The sequence below is a fragment of the Equus caballus genome, chromosome 4, assembly GCF_041296265.1.
Source record: "Equus caballus isolate H_3958 breed thoroughbred chromosome 4, TB-T2T, whole genome shotgun sequence".
In the NCBI taxonomy this organism is placed as follows: domain Eukaryota; kingdom Metazoa; phylum Chordata; class Mammalia; order Perissodactyla; family Equidae; genus Equus; species Equus caballus.
Genome location: NC_091687.1, coordinates 60,222,264 through 60,242,843, shown reverse-complemented (window position 1 = coordinate 60,242,843; position 20,580 = coordinate 60,222,264). Strand labels below are relative to the sequence as shown.

At 35.3% G+C, this 20,580-nt stretch overlaps 1 protein-coding gene and 1 pseudogene across 16 annotated transcripts in view; one reads left to right on the top strand and one right to left on the bottom strand.

Annotated features, from left to right (window-relative positions):
* The window catches only part of PALS2 (protein associated with LIN7 2, MAGUK p55 family member), a 101,426-nt gene that overhangs the window by 46,649 nt on the left and 34,197 nt on the right, over nucleotides 1-20,580 (bottom strand). For 9 of the 16 annotated variants that reach the window (XM_023639385.2, XM_070265720.1, XM_070265722.1 and 6 more), the window contains one exon: nucleotides 11,930-12,048. In XM_023639385.2, the coding sequence (XP_023495153.1) occupies nucleotides 11,930-12,046 (117 nt within the window). In that variant the 5' untranslated portion in view covers nucleotides 12,047-12,048. Of the gene's footprint in view, nucleotides 1-11,929; nucleotides 12,052-20,580 lie in introns of all 16 variants that reach the window. The other 7 variants (XM_070265721.1, XM_023639386.2, XM_070265723.1 and 4 more) reach the window with 1 other exon arrangement.
* On the top strand, nucleotides 15,717-16,444 carry LOC138923901 (protein C1orf43 pseudogene; annotated as a pseudogene).

Genomic DNA, 20,580 nt, shown 5'->3' with positions numbered 1-20,580 from the left:
AATAGTCAAAAACAAGAATTTAAGCAGAAAGTAGAAATGAGACAGAAAGAATGGAGAACTCAATTTTTATTTTGCTTCTGCATACATCTATCAAAAAGGAGCATATATGAGAGATATGAACATAACTCTGAATATATATCAGAGATATGTTGTGAACAAAAACATGGATAAAATAAGTAAATCAGAATTGAATTCTCTCATGAGTTCTAAAGAACTTGTTAGAAATCATCTAGTTAACCGAGAGGATTTCAAATTCTTAGATTAGATAAATTACATCTCAAGGTACTCAGGGAGCTGAGCCACTCTTAGAGACACCTGTAGAATTAGAAGAACCACACAGATGTCAAAAAAACTAGAAATGGGAATCTGTTATACTTTTTAAAAGGAGAAAGAATTTGTTTTAGTATTTAATAGTACTGGCTTTAAAATTCAAAGAAAATATAAAAGAATCTTTTTATAATATTTGAGTGGGAAAGACCTAACTATGATGCAAAATCTGGAAGCTATAAATTAACAAACAAACTAAAAGCCCAATAAAATTAACTATATGAACATTTAAAATTTCTTCTTGTCAAAATTCAGCAGAGTCAAAATACAAATGACAAACTAGGGTCAAAATACTTACAAATTATCTTACAGACAAAAGGCTAATTTCCCTACATATAAAAGACTTCTACAAACCAATAAGAAAAAGAACAATAACACAGTAAGAGAAATGGGCAAAGACTATAAACAAAGATTTACAGAAAAGCAAATTTAAATACCTCTTAAACATATGAAAAGACATACAACCTCATTCATGGTAAGAGAAGTGCAAACTAAAACTATAATGAAATACTCTTTTTTCCTTTATTAGATTGGCAAGGATAAAAATTCTGATAACAAACCATATTGGTGAGAATATGGTAGAAGACAGGCACACTCACACATTTTTTTCTGGTGGGAACACAGTAAGTAATTTGACCATATCTACCCAAATTACAGTGATTCTCTTAAGATTTATCCTAAAGATATACAGACGTGCAAAATAAAATTTAGCAAGACTACAAATTACAGCATGGTTTGTAAGAGAAAGAGTCATCCAAATATCTATCAGAAGGTTGACTAAAAAAAATTTTGGTATATTCATACAATGGAAAATCATGCTACTCTTACAAAGAACGAGGCTGCTTTATAGTACTGATACGGAATCATATGCAAAAAGTCAAGATTTAGAACAGACAGTATAAATCCACAGAAACTATCACATTTAAAAGTGAATACTATTATATTTAACAGATGCTTTCCCTCAAAACTGGGAACAAGATGGGGATGTCCTGCTATCACCAGTCTATTCAACATTTGTACTGGAGGTTCTAGCCAGGACAATTAGTCAAGAGGGGGGAAAAAGCATCCAGATTGGAAAGAAATAGGAAAAACTATCTTTACTCAAAGATTTGTATTTAGAAAATCCTAAGGAATCCACTTAAAAACTATTAGAATCAATAAACAAGTTCAGCAAGGTTTCAGGATACAAGATCAATGTACAAAAATCCACTGTACTTCTATATATTAGAAATGCACAATATGAAAATGAAATTAAGAAAATAATTCCATTTATAATAGCACTGAAAGAATAAAATAGTTAAGAGCAAATTTAACATAAGAAGTGCAAAACTTATACTCTGAAAACTACAAAACATCATTGAAAGAAACTAAAGAAGATTTACGTAAATGGAAAATCATTTCATGTTCATGGATCTGAAGACTTCATATTGTTAAGATGACAATACTCTCCAAAATGATCTACAGATACAATACAATGCCTATTAGACTGCCAGCAGAGTTCTTTGTAGAAACCGACAAGCTGACTCTAAAATGTGTATGGAATTGCAAGGGACCCAGAACAGCCACAACAATCCTGAAAAAGAACAAAGTAGGAGGACTCACACTTCCTGATATCAAAACTACTACAAAGCTACAGTAATGAAAATAGTGTGGTACTGGCATCAAGGCAAACATACAGACTAATGGAAGAGAGAGGTCAGAAATAAATCCTCACATATATGGTCAAAAGAATTTTCACAAGGGTACCAAGATTACTCAATGGGGAAAGAACAGTTTTTTTCAACAAATGGTGCTGGGAAAACTGGATATCCACATGCAAAAGAATGAAGTTGGACTCTTACTTAACTCTATATAAAAAAATTAACTCAAAATGTAGGACCTAAAACTATTAGAAGAAAACAGAAGACAAAAGCTTCACAGCATGGGATTTAGCACATTTCTTGGATATGACACCAAAGGCACAGCAAACAAAAGAAAAAATAGGTAAATTGGACTTCATGAAAATGTAAAAATAGGGGCCGGCTCCGTGGCTGAGTGGTTAAGTTCGCGTGCTCCGCTGCGGCGGCCCAGGGTTCGGATCCTGGGCACGGACATGGCACCGCTCATCAGGCCATGTTGAGGTGGCGTCCCACATCCCACAACTAGAAGGACCTGCAACTAAGATATACAACTGTGTACGGGGGTGGGGGGGGAGTGTTTGGGGAGATAAAGGAGGAAAAAAAAAAAAAGATTGGCAACAGTTGTTAGCCCAGGTGCCAATCTTTTTAAAAAAAAAAAAAAAGTAAAAATACTGTGCACTAAAAGACAATATCAAGAGTAAAAAGGCAACCAACAGACTAGGAGGACTATTTGCAAATCATATATAAGATTAATATCCAGAATATATAGAGAACTCCTAACATTCAACACAGGCAGCTCTAGTGGTCTAGTGGTTAAGATTTGGTGCTCTCACTGCCATGGCCTGGGTTCATTTCCTGGTCAGGGAATCACACCATCCATCTGCTAACTGTCACACTGTGGCAGCTCCATGTTGCTGTGACGCTAAAGAGCTGTGCCACCAGTATTTCAAATACAAGGAGGGTCACCCATGGTGGAAGATTTCAGTGGAGCTTCTAGACTAAGGAGGAGAACTTGGCCAACCACTTCCCAAAAAACTGGCCACGAAAACCCTACAAATAGCATTGGAGCATTGTCTGATATAGTTAGAAGATGAGAGGATGGCGTAAAATAAAAAGACAAGGCAGGGTTCTAATCTGCTGTACACAGGGTCGCTAGGAGTTGGAATCAACTCAACAGCACTAACAACAAAACACTGAACAACAAAAAAACCAAACCTGATTAAAAAATGGGCAAAAGGTTTGAGTAGACACTTCTCCAAAGATATACAAATGGCTAATAAGCACATGAAAAAGAATCAGTGAGGTGAGCGTGAGGATATGTCAATAGAAACCTCCCACACTGAAAATCAAAGAGAAAAAGGAATGAAACAAATGGAACAGGACGTCTAAGTAGTGTGGGACAATTACAAAAGGTGTAATGTACATGTAATGGGAATACCAGAAGGAGAAGAAAGAGAGAAAGGAACAGAAGAAATATTTGAGACAATACTGATGGAGAATTTTCCAAAATTAATGACAGACACGAAACCACAGATCCAGGAAACTCAGGAAACATCAAAAAACCTATCTAGTCATATAATATTCGAACTGCAGAAAATCAAAGACTAAAAGAAAATCTTTAAAGAAGCCAGACGGAAAAAACATCTTACCTATAGAGGAGCAAGGATAAGAATTACATTGGACTTCTTTTCAGAAACTATGCAAGCAAGAAAAGAGTGGAGTAAAACATTAAAATTGTTGAAAGGAAAAAAACCCCAACCTAGAGTTATCTATTCAGTGAAATCATCCTTCAAAGGGAAGGAGAAATAAAGACTTTGTCAGACAAACAAAAACTGAGGGAATTTGTCACAAGTACATCTACCTTGCAAACAATGTTAAAAAAAAAAAAGTTCTCCAGAAAGAGGAAAATGATAAGGGTCCAAAACTCAGATCTCCATAAAAAAAAGAAGTACATTAGAGAAGAATAATAAAGGCAAAAAAAAAAATCTTTAAAAAAATTCTCAATTGGGGTCTGGCCCCATGGCCGAGTGGTTAAGTTCGCGCACTCCGCTGCAGGCATCCCAGGGTTTCGTTGGTTCGAATCCTGGGCGCGGACATGGCACTGCTCATCAAACCACGCTGGGGTGGCATCCCACATGCCACAACTAAAGGGACCCACAACGAAGAATATACAACTATGTACTGGGGGGCTTTAGGGAGAAAAAGGGAAAAAAATAAAATCTTTAAAAAAAAAATAAATAAATAATAAAAAAAAATTCTCAATTGATCTAATGGATACCAGTTTCTTCAAAATAATAATAGCAACAATGTATTTGGTGATTATAGCTTACGGATAAATGAAATGACTGATAACAATGTTATAAGGGATAGGAGGGAGACATTGGAAATACTGTTATAAGGTAGTTGCACTACTTATGAAGTAATATAGTGTTATTTGAAAGTGGACTTAGATTAGCTGTAAATGTATACTGCAAAATCAAGGGAAACCACTAAAATTTTTAAAAGAATAAGTATAACTGATATGCTAAGAGAGGAGAAAAAATGAAATCATATAAAATGCTCAATTAAAACAGAGATGGCAGAAAATGAGTAGAAGACCAAACAAACAAAACAAGAAACAAAGAACAAGGGTAACAAATAGAAAACAGTAAAAATATGTTATATATCAACCCAACAACATCAATAATTGCTTTAAACATCATTGGTCTAAATACACGAATTAAAAGATACTGTCTTTTAATAAGACTTCAAAAAAGATAAAAATCTGAATTTTCATTAAAATTTTTTAATAAGATAAGACTCAAGCATATGTTGTTTACAAGAAACTTACTTTAAATATAAACATATAGACAGATTAAAAGTAAAGGTATGAAGGAAGATATACCATGCTAACATTAATCAAAAGAAAGCTGGAATAGCTATATTAATTTCAGACAGAGCAGTCTTCAGAGTAAGGAAAATTATCAGGAACAAAGAGAGGCATTACATAACGATCTAAAGGGGTCAATTCTTCAAGAAGACATAACAATCCATGATGTATATGCTCCTAACAACAGAGCCTCAAAATACATGACACAAAGTTTGATAGAACTTCAAGGAGAAACAGATTAATCCGCTATTGTTGTTTCAGGCTTTAACGCCCTTCTATCAGTAATTGATATTCCAGTAGGCAGAAAATCAGTAATGACAAAGGTGAACTGAACACCACCATTGATCAACTGGATCTAATTGACAGCTATAGAATACTGCACCCAAGAACAGCAGAGTGCAAATTCTTCTCACACTCACATGGAACATTCACCAAGACAGACCACAGTATGGGCCATAAAACATACCTTAAACAAGTTTATAAAAATAAAAATCATATAAAGTATGCTCTCAGAACATAATGGAATTAAACTAAGAAATAAACCATATTAAAAAATCAATAACAGAAAGATAGCTGAAAAATTCCAAAATACTTGAGACAAAACAATACACTTCTAAATAACACATGGGTCAAAGAAGAAGTCTCAAGAGAAGTTGAAAAATATTTGAACTAAATGAAAATGAAAATACAACTTATCAAATTTTGTGGGATGCAGTGAAAGTAGTATTTAAACGGAAATTTATGGCACTCAATGCATATTTAGAAAAGAAAGATCTAAAATCAATAATCTAAACTTCCAAACCTTAGGAAACTCAAGAAAGAAAAGCAAATTAAATCCAAATTAAGTAGGAAAAAAATAGAAATTTAGAGCAGAAATAAATGAAATTGAAAACACTAAACCAATGGACAAAATCAAGGAAACCACAAGCTGGTTCTTTGAAAAGATCAATAACATTGATAAAATCCTTACTAGCTTAATTAAGAAGAAAAGAGGGAAAAAAGGACATAAATTTACTAATATTAGAAATGGAGGAGGGGCTATCACTACTGATGCCATGGACATTAAAGGATAATAAAGGAATACTATGAACAATTCTATGCCCACAAATTTGATAACCTAGATGAAATGGACCAATTCCTTGAAAGACACAATCCATCAAAACCCACAAAAAGAGATATAGATAATCTGACTAGTCCTGTATCTGTCACAGCAATTAAATCAATAATTAATAACCTTCCAAAACAGAAAGCACCAGGCTCAGATGGGTTCACTGGTAAATTCTACCAAACATTTAGGAAGAAATTATACCAATTCCCTACAGTCTCTTCCAGAAGGCAAAAGAAACACTTCCTAACTCATTCTATAAGGTCAGCATTACTCTAATACCAAAACTAGACAAAGACATTACATGTCATCATACGTTTGTCAAAACTCATAGAAAATACACCAGAAACAGTGAATTCTAACGTAAATTTAGATTTATAGAAAAATTGAGCAGGAGGTACAGAGAATTCCCATGTATCTGTCCCCCCCATTTCCTTTGCTCACATCTTGCATTAGTGTGATATATTTGTTATAACTAATGAGCCAATATTGATACATTACTATTAACTAAAGCCTATATTTTATATTAGCATCCACTCTTTGTGTTGTACAGTTCCATAGGTTTTGACAAATGCATAATGTTATCTATCCATCTTTACAGTATCATGCAGAATAGTTTCATTGCCCTAAAAATGCCCTGTGCTCCATCTATTCATCCCTCCCTTGCATTCCCTAAAACCCTGGCAACTACTGATTTTTTGGGTACTGTCTCTATAGTTTTTGCTTTTTCCAGAATGCCATATAGTTGGAATCCTACAGTATGTAGCCTTTTTAGACTGGCTTCTTCCACTTAGAAATATGTATTTAAGTTTCCTCCATGTCTTTTTGTGGCCTGATGGCTCATTTCTTTTTATTGCTGAATAATATTCCATTGTATATCTACATTTTGTCCATGAACCTACTCATGGACATCTTGGTTGCTTCCAAGTTTCTTTAAATTACAATATCCAATTGTTCATTGCTAGCATATAAAAATACAATTGATTTATGTAGTTGATCTCGCATTTTGTGACCTTGCTAAACATATTATTTCTAGAATGTTTTTCTTTTTTTCCTGTGGTAGATTCCTAGGATTTTCAACATAGATGATAATGTCATCCTTGAATAAAGACAGTTTATTTTTCCTCTGCAATCTGTATGCCTTTTATTTATCTATTTTTCCTCGTCTTTTTGCACTGGCTAGGACCCCCAGTATGAAGTTGAAGAGAAATGATGAAAGCTGAACAGAAGTGATCTTAGAAGGGAAGTATTCTATCTTCCACCATGAATTACGATGTTAACTGCAGTTTTTTAACAGATGCCCTTCATCAGGTTGAGATAATTTGCTTCTATTCTTAGGTTTGCCAAGTTTCTATCAGGAATGGATGTTCAATTTTGTAAGATGCTTTGCCTCCAACTACGAACATGATCATATGATTTTTCTTATCATGTCATTAAAATGGTGACAAACATTTATTGGTTTTCAAATGCTAAGGCAGCCTTGAATTTTTGAAACAAAACTCACTTGGTAATGGGGTATTATCCTTTTTATATGTTGTTGGGTTTGATTTGCTAATGTTTTTTCAAGAACTTGATGTCTATGCTCATGAGGGATACCATTCTGTAGTTTTCTTGAAATGTCTTTAATTAGTTTTGATATTAGGATGACACTAAGTTTCATGAAACAAGACAGGAAATGTTCCCTTCTCTTCCTTTTTTTCTGGAAGAATCATGTAGAATTGGTATTATTTCTTCCTTAAATGTTTGATAGAATTTTCTTGTGAAGCCATCTAGGCTGGAGCTTCTTTTGTAGGAAACTTTTAAACTGTAAGTATTCAATAAAAATAATGGATATAAGGCTATTCAGATTATCTATTCTTATGTAGGTTTTAGTAGTTTGCGTCTTTCAAGGAATTAGTCAATTTCATCTAAGTTGTATTTATTGACATAAAATTGTTTACAATATTTCTTAGTTTTACAATGTCTATTGGATTTGTAGTGATGTCTTCTCTTCATTCTTGATACTGGTAATGTGTCTAGCTAGAGGTTTACTAATTTTTTGGATACATTCAAAGTTATATTAATTTTTTTCTATTTTTGTGTTTTTTAAGTTCAATATTATTTACTCTTTTCTGCTTATTTTGAGTTTAATTTTCTCTTCTTTTTCTATTTTCTCACAGGGGAAGTTGAGATCATTGATTTAAATATTGTTCTTTTCTAATGCAGGCACTTTCCTCTAAGCATTGCTTTGCTGCATACCACAAGTTTTGACAGGTATTTTCACTTTCATTCAATTCAAAATATTTTTGTTTCTTTGTTATTTCTTCTTTGACCCTGGGCTATTTAGAAGTACATTATTTAATTTCCAGATATTTGGGGACTTTCCAGATAACTCTGTTACTGATTTTTGGTTTAATTCTGCTGTGGTCTGTATTAGTTTCCTAGGTCTGCTATAACAAACTGGGTGTAAATTCCGCCTCATGTCCTGTGTATTATGAGGTCTCTCCACCGAGGTTGGTGGGAATGCAAACTATTCACCATCCTTTGTGAGCTATGGAAATCGTTTGGCCTCCTATGGTGCTTTCCAGTCGACCCTTCCTTGGACTCTAGAAGCTTACCTCCCACGTGTACAGCTCAGTACTCGGCCGGAGATGCGAGGGCATCCCTCTGCAGAGCTCCAGAGCTCTTTAGTGTTCAGCTTCCTCCTCCTTGACGTGTTGGCATATAAATTCGAGTCACCTCCATCTCCCCAAATTCCAAGCTCTATTAAGACTGCTGGGCTGTTTGTCTTCCCTCTTCCTGCACTGTGGACTGGAAACTACCCTCAGATAGCTTCACAATGCTCATCTCATTTGTTTTCTTTCTCTCAGGGATCACAATCCTGTGCTGTCTGTTATCCCACGTCTGAAGATAGTCCTCCTCTGTCCCCAACTTGGCTAATTTCTCTAGTTGTTTCTGGAGTGAAGGTAATTCATGACTATTTTTTCTCCCTTAAGGCTTGCATGGAATTTATTCACTCTTGTTACTTTACTTTTGGTGGTTACTCTAGAGATTTCTACATGCATCCCTGACTTTTTACACTCTACCTTAAGCCATTACTTTTACCACTTCCTGAAAAACGAAAGAATCTTACAATTGTTTGACTCAGTAAGTCTCTCCCTTCTTTTGGTCTATCACCTTCACATATTTCACTTATATACATGTTATAAATGCCACAACACACTGTTTCATCTTAAAAATAAGTAGTATTTGATATTTACCCAATATTCCCTTCCCTTTGTTATTCTTTCTGTCAGAACTTTCTTTTGTATTTCTTGTGGAGTAAATGGAGATTATTCTTCTCAGATTTTATTTTTCTAAAAAGAAAAATGTTTATTTTGCTTTCATTTTTGAAGGCTGCTTTTGCTCTAAAGCGTTTTCAAGGTTGGTAGTGTTTCTCTTTCCGCACTTTAATGATCTCAATAAACTCTGCTAGGACTTTATTTAGAGTTCCTGTTTTACTGGTAACCACTAGCCTTACTGTTTCTCTTTAAAGGTAATGTGTGTTTCTTCTCTGATTGCTTGGCGAATTTTCACGAGTTTGACTGTGCTGTTCTGAAGAACGTTTTTCTCTGCATTTTCCCTGCTGGAGCGTTCGGTTGGCTTCTTGAATCTGTCCGTTGATGTTGTTCATTAGTTTTGAAAACTCTTGGCCATTGTATTCTCAACTATGTTTTCTGTCACGGTCACCTCACTTCTCTTTCTGGGATACTAATTACATGTGTATCAGATCTTTTGAGTATGTCTCACATATTCTCTGTTCTGTTTTTTTCCATACTTACTACTCTATGAGTTTCAGTTTGGATGTTTTCTATTGACCTCTCTTCAAATTCACTAGTCCCCTTTCTGCTGTGTTTAGTCTTCTCCTAAACCCATCAAATGAGCTCTTAATTTCAGATATTATATTTTTGAGTCCCTGAATGTCCACTTGATTGTCTTGATCCCTATTTTCTATTAATATTTTAAATGTCTTCATTTTTTCTTTCTTCTATGAAAAATATATTCATAAGTTACTTAAAATGCTTATAAACTCTAATAAAAGGACCATCTATGGAACTGCCTCTGTTCTTCTTTTCATGATTATTAGTCTATGTTCCTGTCTCTCCACATGTCTAACAACATATGCTTCTCAGTTTCCTCAGCAATTTATCCATTTCCCCACCATGTGTCACACTGGAAGTGTTGGGCTGCTGTGACTTAATATCTCTTTCTTGTAAGTAGAAGTCCTCCTTTCCTGGGGGATTTACATTCATTGTGGGAATATCAAGCTACCACTGCTTCTATTTATTAAGAAACTTCTGGAATGTTGGATACTATTGAGTGATTCTGCTCTTAATTTCATTTTTATCAAAATATTACAGTAGCACCTTAGCTGCTAAAAAGTCATTCAGCCAATTCATCTGTTAAGAATGATGAGCAAGATGATCTTCTGAAAGGCCAATATCAATAGCACAAAAGCCAACAAATTTTTAATCACAGAAATTGTTAAGAATACACACACACACAGAGCCTGTGCTGTAGTAGAACGAGAACAGAATTTAAAGAAAGAAGACCTGATCTAAACCTCATCTCTGTCATTTACGAGGAAAGCGACCTTAGGTAAATAATTTTTCTACTTTGAGTTTTAGTTTTTAATTCATAAAGTTGTTGCAAAGATAAAACAGTATATTTTAAAGACCTTTGTAAACTATAAGCATGTTGTGAGATGCCTTATATAATATTATCTAGTTTCTAAATCTACAGATCAAAAGCTATAAATTAAACATGAGGACAGGAGTGTAACAGATACACTAACGAAAAAACTGACAACCAACAGTATGACATCAAGAGAAGAGTCAAAAACCATTTTAAAAGCACCAATAAGAGCTTAGGGTAAGCCATTTAGTACAGGCTTAAACAGCCCCTACTTATTTCAACAGACCCTGAAGCTATTACTTTATCTCAACACAGCATAGTGATTGATATTTACGAAAAGAAGCTTGAATTTGAAAGTAAATCATATCCCATATATTATTATTAAAATAAAGGACTATCTCATAAACTTTGGAAAGACTGCAACCAAAAGTGACTAAAATAAAAATTGTAGGTGAGTGATCTGCAAGTGGATTAGTTTCTACTTGGGAGGCAAAGTCTTTATATCATGTGATCTTGGAATGATTAAGTTCGTCAATAAAATGAGGAATTTGCAGCATTAACTCACTCTGACTAATGGAAAACTTTGTAAAGGGTATGATTTTTCAGAAGTTAGAAGAAAAGAAGTAATAGACTATGGCTAAAAAATGGTCACAGGGGAGGGTGAAATCAACGTTCTGGGAAAGATAAGATGGCTACATGAAGAAAAGGTCAGAGAGGGCATGTGGCTCAGGTTCTTAAAAGCAAGAATCATTTGGGGGAACACTACAGATTGGGAGAGCAAGGTTGTGAAGTAGTTAATACATTAAGCTTTAGTGATGTTCATAAAACTTATTATGAGGAAATATCATAAATGAAATAAAAGTGGATCAAAAATGGTTGTAAAAATATATTTATGGATGAGTTACGGAGACTACTACAGAGTTGATTACGGCAACATACTTAGAATATCAGGATTAGCCCAGAAAAAACAAGATTTCAAAAAGTACTAGAACTGAAATGAAAAACAGGTACACGGTCGAATGTAAAAGAAGAAAATCATTATCTTGCTGCTGTTGAAAACACAGATAGGACCAGGATCTTTTTCACAGGCCTCATTATAACATCATTGTTATGATTTCCCAAAATGTATTAGGCTAAAACTATGAGTCATTTCATCCTGTATGTATTTAAGGTCAGCTTGGAAGAGGCAAAAGTGGTCTAATTTTCGTGTACAGTTAAGATTTCATTATGTGATAAGAGTTATTTGCTAACTAAGCCTAAGGCATGTCAACCAAGTTCTAAAACTAACATCTGAGAAGACCTCTGTAAAAACAACTTTAAAAGTAATTTAGCAATCTTATAAATAAACCAATATACCTTAGCAAGTGATTTTACAATAGGATTCTCCATAATCCCCTTGAGGAAAATGAGGTCTATTTCTTCTGCTCCCGTCGATGAGGGTAGCTCCGTAAGGTTATCCAACACTTGCTGCATTGCTGCTGAGATAAAAGCAATTAAAAAAACCCCTAAATTCCAAGCCATTAGAAATATGATTATAAAATAATTCAAATAAAAAGACATTTAACAATTAACACTCTTTTGAAAAATTACATTTTAAAAAACTGAACTGTTAAACAGAGTAAGTTTCAGATTGACCCGATGAGTTAACAGCAGTACAGGTTTTTATATGCAATTTGGGCTTTATCAGACAACCTTATATATACTTACAACCTTACACTTACTTTATACTTTTCAAATTTAAAAACATTACTTAAAAAGAAATATAAAATTTTAATGGGTCCATTAATAAAGAGATTAAATTAGTAATCAAGAAAATTCCCACAAGCCCAGAACCAGACGGCTTCTTTGGTGAGCTCTATCAAGCATTAAAGAATTATTCAAACCAATACTTCACAAACTCCTCCAAAAAACACAGAAGAGGAAGGCACACTTCCCAACTATTCTATGAGACTCTGATACTTATCCAGACAAAGACATCACAAAAAGTTACAGCCAATATCCTTTATACAGATGCAAAAATGAAACACTAGCAAACTAAAGCCAGCAACATACAGAAAGGACTGTGTAGACAACGACCAAGTACAATTTATCCTAGGAATGCAAGCATGGCTCATCAACATGTGAAAATCAATCAATGTAATAACTATATTAACAGAACAAAAATACTTGATATCTCAATAGGCGCAGAGAAAGCATTTGATAGAATCCAATACCCTTTCATGATAAAAACATTCAACAAACTAGGAATAGAAGAGAAATTCCTCAATGTAGTGAAGGGCATCTATGAAAACTCCACAGTTAACATCACATTTAATGGTGAAAGACTGGATGCTTTTGCATAAGATCAGGAACAAGACAAGGATGTCTCCTCTTGCTACTTCTATTCAACGTTGCACTGGAGTTTCTAGCCAGGGTAGTTGGGCAAGAAAAAGAAATAAAAGGCATCCAGATTGGAAAGAAATAAGTAAAACTATCTCTTTTTGCAGATGACATAATCTTGTATATAGAAAATCCTAGGGAATATACAAAAAATTCATTAAAATAGAAGAGTTCAGCAAGGTTGCAGGATATAAGATCAAAATACAAAAATCAATTCTATTTCTACATGCTGGCAATGAACAATTCGAAAACGAAATTAAGAAAACCATTCCTTTTACAATAGTATCAAAAGCAGTAAAATAATTAGAAATAAATGTAACAGAAGTGCAAGATTTGTACACTGAAACTATAAGACACTACTAAAATAATTAAAGAAGACAAATAGAAAAAAATCCCATATTCATGGATTGGAGGACTTAATATTGTTAAGATAGCATCCCCAAATTTGTCTACAGATTTAACGTAATCCCTATCAAAATCTCAGCTGCCTCCCCTTTTATTTTCAGAAATTAATAAGCTGATCCTAAAATTCATATGAGAAATGCAATGGACCAAGAATAGCCAAACAATCTTCAAAAAGAACACAACCAGAAGACTTCCACCTAAGTTCCAAACTGACTAAAAAGCTACAGTCATCAAGACTGTGTGGTACCAGCATAAAGGCAGGCATATAACTAAATGAGAGTCTAGAAATAAATCCATAAATTTATGGTCAATTGATTTTCGGCTAGGGTGGCAAGACAATTCAATGGTGAAGAGTCTTTTCAACCAATGCTACTGGGACAAGTGGATACGCACACACAAGAGAGTGAAGTTAGACCCCTACTTCAGCCAATATCATAGGCTTAATTTTATTTGGATTAATTTTATTAGCTTTATCTCCTTGGTTCAGTTTCCTTAGAATAAGTCTACTAACATTGCAGTTGTTTGTTTTTAATTTTTTATTTTTATTAACATAAAACATTGTTAAAAGTCACTTCATACTGTTAACTGGCTTATAATGAAATACAGCAGTTCTCTGTTCCATGCTGTCTGCCTTCCTCCCAATTTATCCTACTCTCCAGAGGTAACTACGCTGAATTTGTTCACAGTGTGTTTTAATCACATCTGTATTTCTGAATAATAGGCTAATATTGCTCCTTTTTCATTTACCCATTTTAGACATTATCCATTTATTTTTTGTTAGAATTCCAGAGGGTTAGTCTTTAACCTTCTCCTATCTCCAGACTGGCAATTTTTAATAAAAATCAACAGTTAATGTTTTTCATATGGGACTCCTACAAGTTTTTTCCAAATGTTCCAAAAAACTTTTCCATTTCTATCAGTAATTTTTCCAAATGCTCAAATATTTTTCTAATATTCTATCAGACTTACTCCCTGACTTATACCCCTGAATTCCCACCCAAAGTATTTTTCTCTTGTACTTTAATCTGGACAGGTCCATTTCTAGGTCTCTTACTCAGTATGTGTAAATAACTGACAATTTTGGAAGTAAACAAGTGAACAGGAGAAAAATGTGCACTTAAAACAAGGAGAAGGAAAATCAGTAGTTGGCTAAGATGAAGAAAGACAACCCTGGGAAATAAAGAATGTAAACAGAGCCTACTTCATAATTTTGCCTGAGGTCCAACATATACCTTTAAGTGGGTAGGGAACAACAGAATCAAAAATCTTTAGAAGTGGGGCCAGCTTGGTGGCCCAGTGGTTAAGTTCACATGTTCCGCTTCAGCGACCCGGAGTTCACTGGTTCGGATCCTGGGTGTGGACCTACGCACTGCTTATCAAGCCATGCTATGGCAGGCATCCCACACATAAAATAGAGGAAGATGGGCATGGATGTTAGCTCAGAGCCAATCTTCCTCAGCAAAAAGAGGAGAATTGACAGCAGATGTTAGCTCAGGGCTAATCTTGCCCCCTCCCCAAAAAAAACTTTATAGAAGTATTTTTACCCTGTGACTATAAATGCAGTAAGCTCTACTCCTCATGACTACTTTTATTTTCTTTCCTTTGACATTCTATATTTATCTTTATTTTTAACTTTTATAATGGAAAATCTCAAACATATGCAAAAGGAGATAAAATAATATAATGAACCCAATAATTATCAGCTCCAAAAATTAGCAACTCATGGCCAGTCTTGTTTCCTACTCCTTTATACTTTCTATCCTACATAACGGTGAAGAAAATCCCTGATATCACTTTTCAGTGTATGTCTAAAAGATCAAGATTCTTTTTAAACAATGTAACCAAAATAGTTAGCATATCCAACAAAATAGCAATAATTCCTTAATATCATTGAATGTCTAGCTAATGTTCAAATTTCCAATTATACTAAAGATTTTCAAAAAAATGTATCTTCTATATTGGTTGGTGAGGTAGTTAAAATTTCATATTGGTGCTTAATTAATGGATTGGGAAGAAAAGTGGCAGAGATTGTGAAATATGCCCTTAGTTATTTTGACGCTCTTCATAAGTTGTTACTGATTCTTGATTATATGAAATTTAATTAAAAACGTACAATATCCCACCTCCTGGAAAGGGAACCTTGAATATTACAGAGTTGCCAAACACTCCCAAACTAATTTGTACGTTTAATGGAGTTCTAATCAAAATACAATAGACTCCCCACACAGCCCTGGTTTTCAGGCCAGGTCTGGCTTGGTCTTCCCCAGTAGGGAAATGGCCAAGGTGCTCCAGGGACCTCGGGCTGCTGTAGCAGCACAGCGGGGTACTCTGATGCAGTTCTGCACGGTTCGGGGAGGCCATGGCATCTGGCAGTAACTAGCTGTCCAGGGTGAATGCTGTGCTGGCGGAAGTCTACAGGAACCTGGTATTTGTACTGCTACTTATTTTGGGGAAGAAGTAAACCATGTGCTTTGCAATGGAAATCTCGAAGGGGACCTGATCTCCTTGTGGGACACGTGCCCTGAAGACTTGAAAGAGGAGACTGACATTCAACTATCTAGGCTTCAGGATATCAAGTATGAACCCCAGCTCCTTGAGGATGATGGTGCAAGAATACTACAGTTAGAAACCCAGGGAAAGCAGAAGTGCCACAACTACCTGTACAGGATGAAAGCTCTGGAAGCCACCGGGCCTCTGAGACACCATTTCAAGCTGAAGGCTGGCATTCCTGGGGCAAGGATTTCTGCCCCTACCTGCTAGATCTTCGAAACACTAGTACTCCTTTTCAAGGGTGTGTGCAAGGCCCTCACTGATACCCTGCTGGATGGCTGAGACGGCCCACTATGGGACATGGGTCTGTGGCCAGAGAAAGCACCTGAGCTATCAGGAGGCCCTGACTGAGCTGGCCAGTGCGGTCAAAGTGCAAAGGGGGAGCTCTCAGCGACACCACCAGTCAGCAGGCAAAGCCCCAACCCAGTGTCCTGAAATCTCCCGACAACCATCAGGTGAGTGGACCTCCCCTCTAGTCAGAAGAGTCAGCACACCAAGCAGCACTCCCTCAAACTGAAGAGCTTTAAGGACAATTAACTCTTTGGGAGCACTCTGTGATGGAGCTGAAGGACTGTCACTGCAGTGTGCTTGCTGGGCAGCCCCTGGCTCATCTACTCAGAAGCCCCAGACTGGACCAGCCGAAGCTGTGTAGAGTCCAGAGCTCCTAGAGCCCCTGCCTAGAGGATCATTCCCCAGCTCTTCCTCAGGGGCAGTTTCAGAACATCCGCTAAGAATTTATTTTCCTCTGGAAAATAAATTTTTTCTGGAGTTGAGTTCAGACGTTATTCTTAATGCCCCTGTCAAACTTTCCTTGAAAGTCCTCACTTGGTTTTGATCATACTTCACCTGCTCTGTTCCAGGATATTTAATCCCAAAGATGAGCGTTGGGGTGAGGGTACTCAGTGTCTTCTGTATGTTCCCCTTTGTACGTGGTTGAATGGGAACTATGTGGGTCTGGGCCACCTCAGGGTTGACTGGTGGGAAAGGCAGACAGGAACTGGCGGGGAGGTTGGGAGAGGCGGTAGATGTGTGTGGAACAACTTACCCTGGTGTTCCAGTTAAACCAGGATGTCAAAACATTAACATAACTTCCCTGCCGTGCGAGGATCTACCCTAACACTTCCATTCCGTACTCTATCATGAATAAAATGAATAATATTCTGACACCTGGCACAGTCCCATTCCCCCTCATTTACTGGGATGCTACAGCACAGTGTGAAGATAAGTTTTCCCCTAACAAGCCAATTCACTGGTCTGACTTTATAAATTAGTTATCTAATAACATTAACTATTAAAAAATACAATAGTTCTTTTTAATTATCCTTAAAGCATACGAAAAACAAAATGAGAAAACTATAACTAAGAGTAATAACAGAGAATTAACCTTATAAAATATTAAAATATACACCAAATCCATAATAATTACTCAGACATGAATAACCATGAGGCAACTCCAGTGTATGCAGAAGCTTCACGCATGGAATAGGACGCTGTCTGTAGTGGGAAGCTCGCAGAGTGCTGTGGGAGCCAGAGAAGCAGGGAAGCATCCCAATTTACTCAGAGATTCCAAGAAGGAAGGAAAGTCCCCAAACTCAGAAAGCAAGTTTCCTTCAAGTTCCACTCCTCCTCTGTAACGACTAATGGAACGGACCCTTTAATCAGAAGCTAGATTTAGTGACATATAACTGGGAGTCTTATTTGGGCTAGAGAAAAATTAATTTAATCGAGACCCTCAATTACAAATAGAACAAATCAAGAATCGCCAAACACTCAGGAAAACTAGTAGCATGAATGCAACTCACCAAATTCAACAGAAGCAATAACTGCTGGCTAAAGAAAAAGAATTACTGAGGGGGTGGGAGGAGGGGAAGGAAGAAAAGAGCAAAAGAGAGAGAGAGAAAAAAGATTAAATTATATAATGTGCAGGATGATCAAACTGAAGAATTCTCCCAACCAGAAAAGGGCAATGAGAGGGAAAATATGAGAAAACTGCTATGGATCATGAAAGACCAAAATTTACAAGGTAATGAGAAGTTCAGAAATAGAAAGGAATTAATAAAAGGGAAAGTGGAAACTCACAGATTTGATTAATAAGCTGGCTCTTTCAAACGACCAATAAAAATAGACAAATGCTTGGCTAGTCTGAGTAAGAAAAGAGAAGACAAATAACATTAGCAATGCAATGAGAAAATAACCGCAGGCATGAAGAAGATTAAAAAGAGAATACAATGAACAACTTTATTTTAAAATCTAGTCAAATAGATTTTCTAGGAAAATGTCAATTATTGAAATTTAGGAGAAAGAGGTAAAAATGGAAAGAGATCATGATAAAAGAAATTGAAAAGGTTTCCAAAGATCTATCCTTGTAAAAAGACATTAGGCCTGGATAGATTTAAGAATAAATTCTATCAAACCTTCAAGAAAGAGATAACTCAGGTTTTTAAAACAAAACAGAAAAGATCAAAAGCTTTCCATCTTCTATGTGGATTTCAAAACAATAAAAAGAGATGATATACTAAACTCACTCAAGAGCATGTATGCGAATATCTTAACATATTAGCAAACTGAATCTAACAATGTCTTAAAAAAGAACAATCAATAGACAAGCACCGTTTATCCTAGTAATGCAAAGATGGTTCAACATTAGGAAATAGATAATGCAATTTCATATATTATCATAGTATAAGAAAAAAACCCACAATCATCTCATTGCTTCAAATACATCAAATAAAATTCAAAACCCAATCCTAATGGAAAATCTTACCATAGCAAGAAGAGAAAAAATCAGAGTCATCTTATACCAGAATGTAAACGAAGTATCATACTTAAAGGAGAAATATCAGAAGCCTTATCATTAAATCGGGGACAAGAATGACCATTAAGACCACTACTTTTCAAACTTATACAGAAAGTTTTAATCAATGCAGTAAGACATGACATTTAAAAAAAATTCAGATGATAACTATCTACTTAGAAAAGTCTCAAGGCATCAGTTGAAAAATTATTAAAGTCAGTTATAAGAGTTCGACTAAGTGACTAGACATAAGAGCAATATAGAAAAATCAAAAGTTTTCCTAAATAATAGTAATAACCAACTAGAAAAAAAAACACTGGGAGAAAAAGAGATCACAAAAAGAGATCACAATAACAACAAAATCTACAAATAAGGAATAAGGCTAAAATAAAAGTGTTCAGACAGATATGAGGAAAATTATAAAATGTACTAAAGAACATTTAAAATAAATAGAGACTACATCTGGGCTAGGAAGGTTCAATACTATAAAAATGTCAGGTCTCTCCAAATTATTCTTTTTTAAAAAAAAATCCTAATCAAATAAAATTCAAAACCCAATCCTAATGGAAAAATCTTACCATAGGAAGAATAGAAGAAAATGATCCCAACAGGATTTATTGGGGTAGTTATTCCAAAATTTACTTGAAAGAGAAAATATGTAAAACTAGCCAACACATTTGGCAAAAAAAGCATAAATGTAAAGGAGGTACCTGTGCTATCAAGTGTAAACACATATAAATCAAAACGGAGCAGCATTGCCACAGCAACAGACAAATCTTGAAACAGAGGTGACAAATAGGATTTAACGCATGCTAAAGGTGACATTTCAAATCAGTGTGGCTGCGTTTCAGTTGAATGTGGTAGATAGATTGACTATCTGAGTTTATATTCTTTCTCCTCAAAATCTCTATGAAAACAGCAACAAAGTATTAATAAAGGTTTAAAAACCACAAGAATAAAGAGACTGGCTAAAGAGAAAAAAATTGGACACAAAAATAAAAATATTTGAAAGTCTGAAAGCAGTAGGAACAGAAACTAACTTACAGCAAAGGAAGCAGTAGATTCAACCTTGTAAATATCTATGGAATCCAACAATTTTTTCCATCCCTGCCTCATGGGTCCTAGCCATCATCATTGCTTGCCCAGACTACCACAGTAGGCTCCTATACCCACCTACCTACCTATCAGAGGCTATATACATATATACACATGTAGATGTATCTCACCCATAAGGAACTAACTGAAACGTAAATTTCATGGCCTATAAGCCTTTAACACATGGCTAGATTCCATCCTTGCCACCCGTTGTAGCTTTAGCCTTGGCAATCTTTCCCTCCTCCCCCTCACTTACTGCTACATACGCACAACCACCCCTGTGTACCTAATTCACACATCCTTTAGGAGCAAAATTTCTATATCCCCGGCTGTTCCAACTAGGATAAATTCTCCTAACATATATTTCCATAGTATTCTCTTCTTTATAACTCTGATAAAGCTATAATTAAATATTTTGGTAATTAATTGCTTAATGCATAATTTCGTTTTTCAACTCTTGATGAGCACAGAAATCCTATCTGTCTTGTTCAAGCTCATATTTCCAGCAACTAGCCTACAGTCTGGTCCATCATAAGTTCTCAAGAATATCATTTGAGTCACAAAAATGTAACATTTTTCTGTTACTAAAATCAATAATAGTTCTTAAATTATATATTGCTGTTTATAAATAAAACGTCCGTATAATACTTGGAATTAGCAAAACGTGGTGTAGTTTACAAAACAGTAATCTTAAAGCCATCAACTTCCACAAATTGTGTAACAAGCCATAAAGATAGAAGTGGTACCTTTCAATGCTTAGTCAACTAAAATGGCAAGCTTTTGC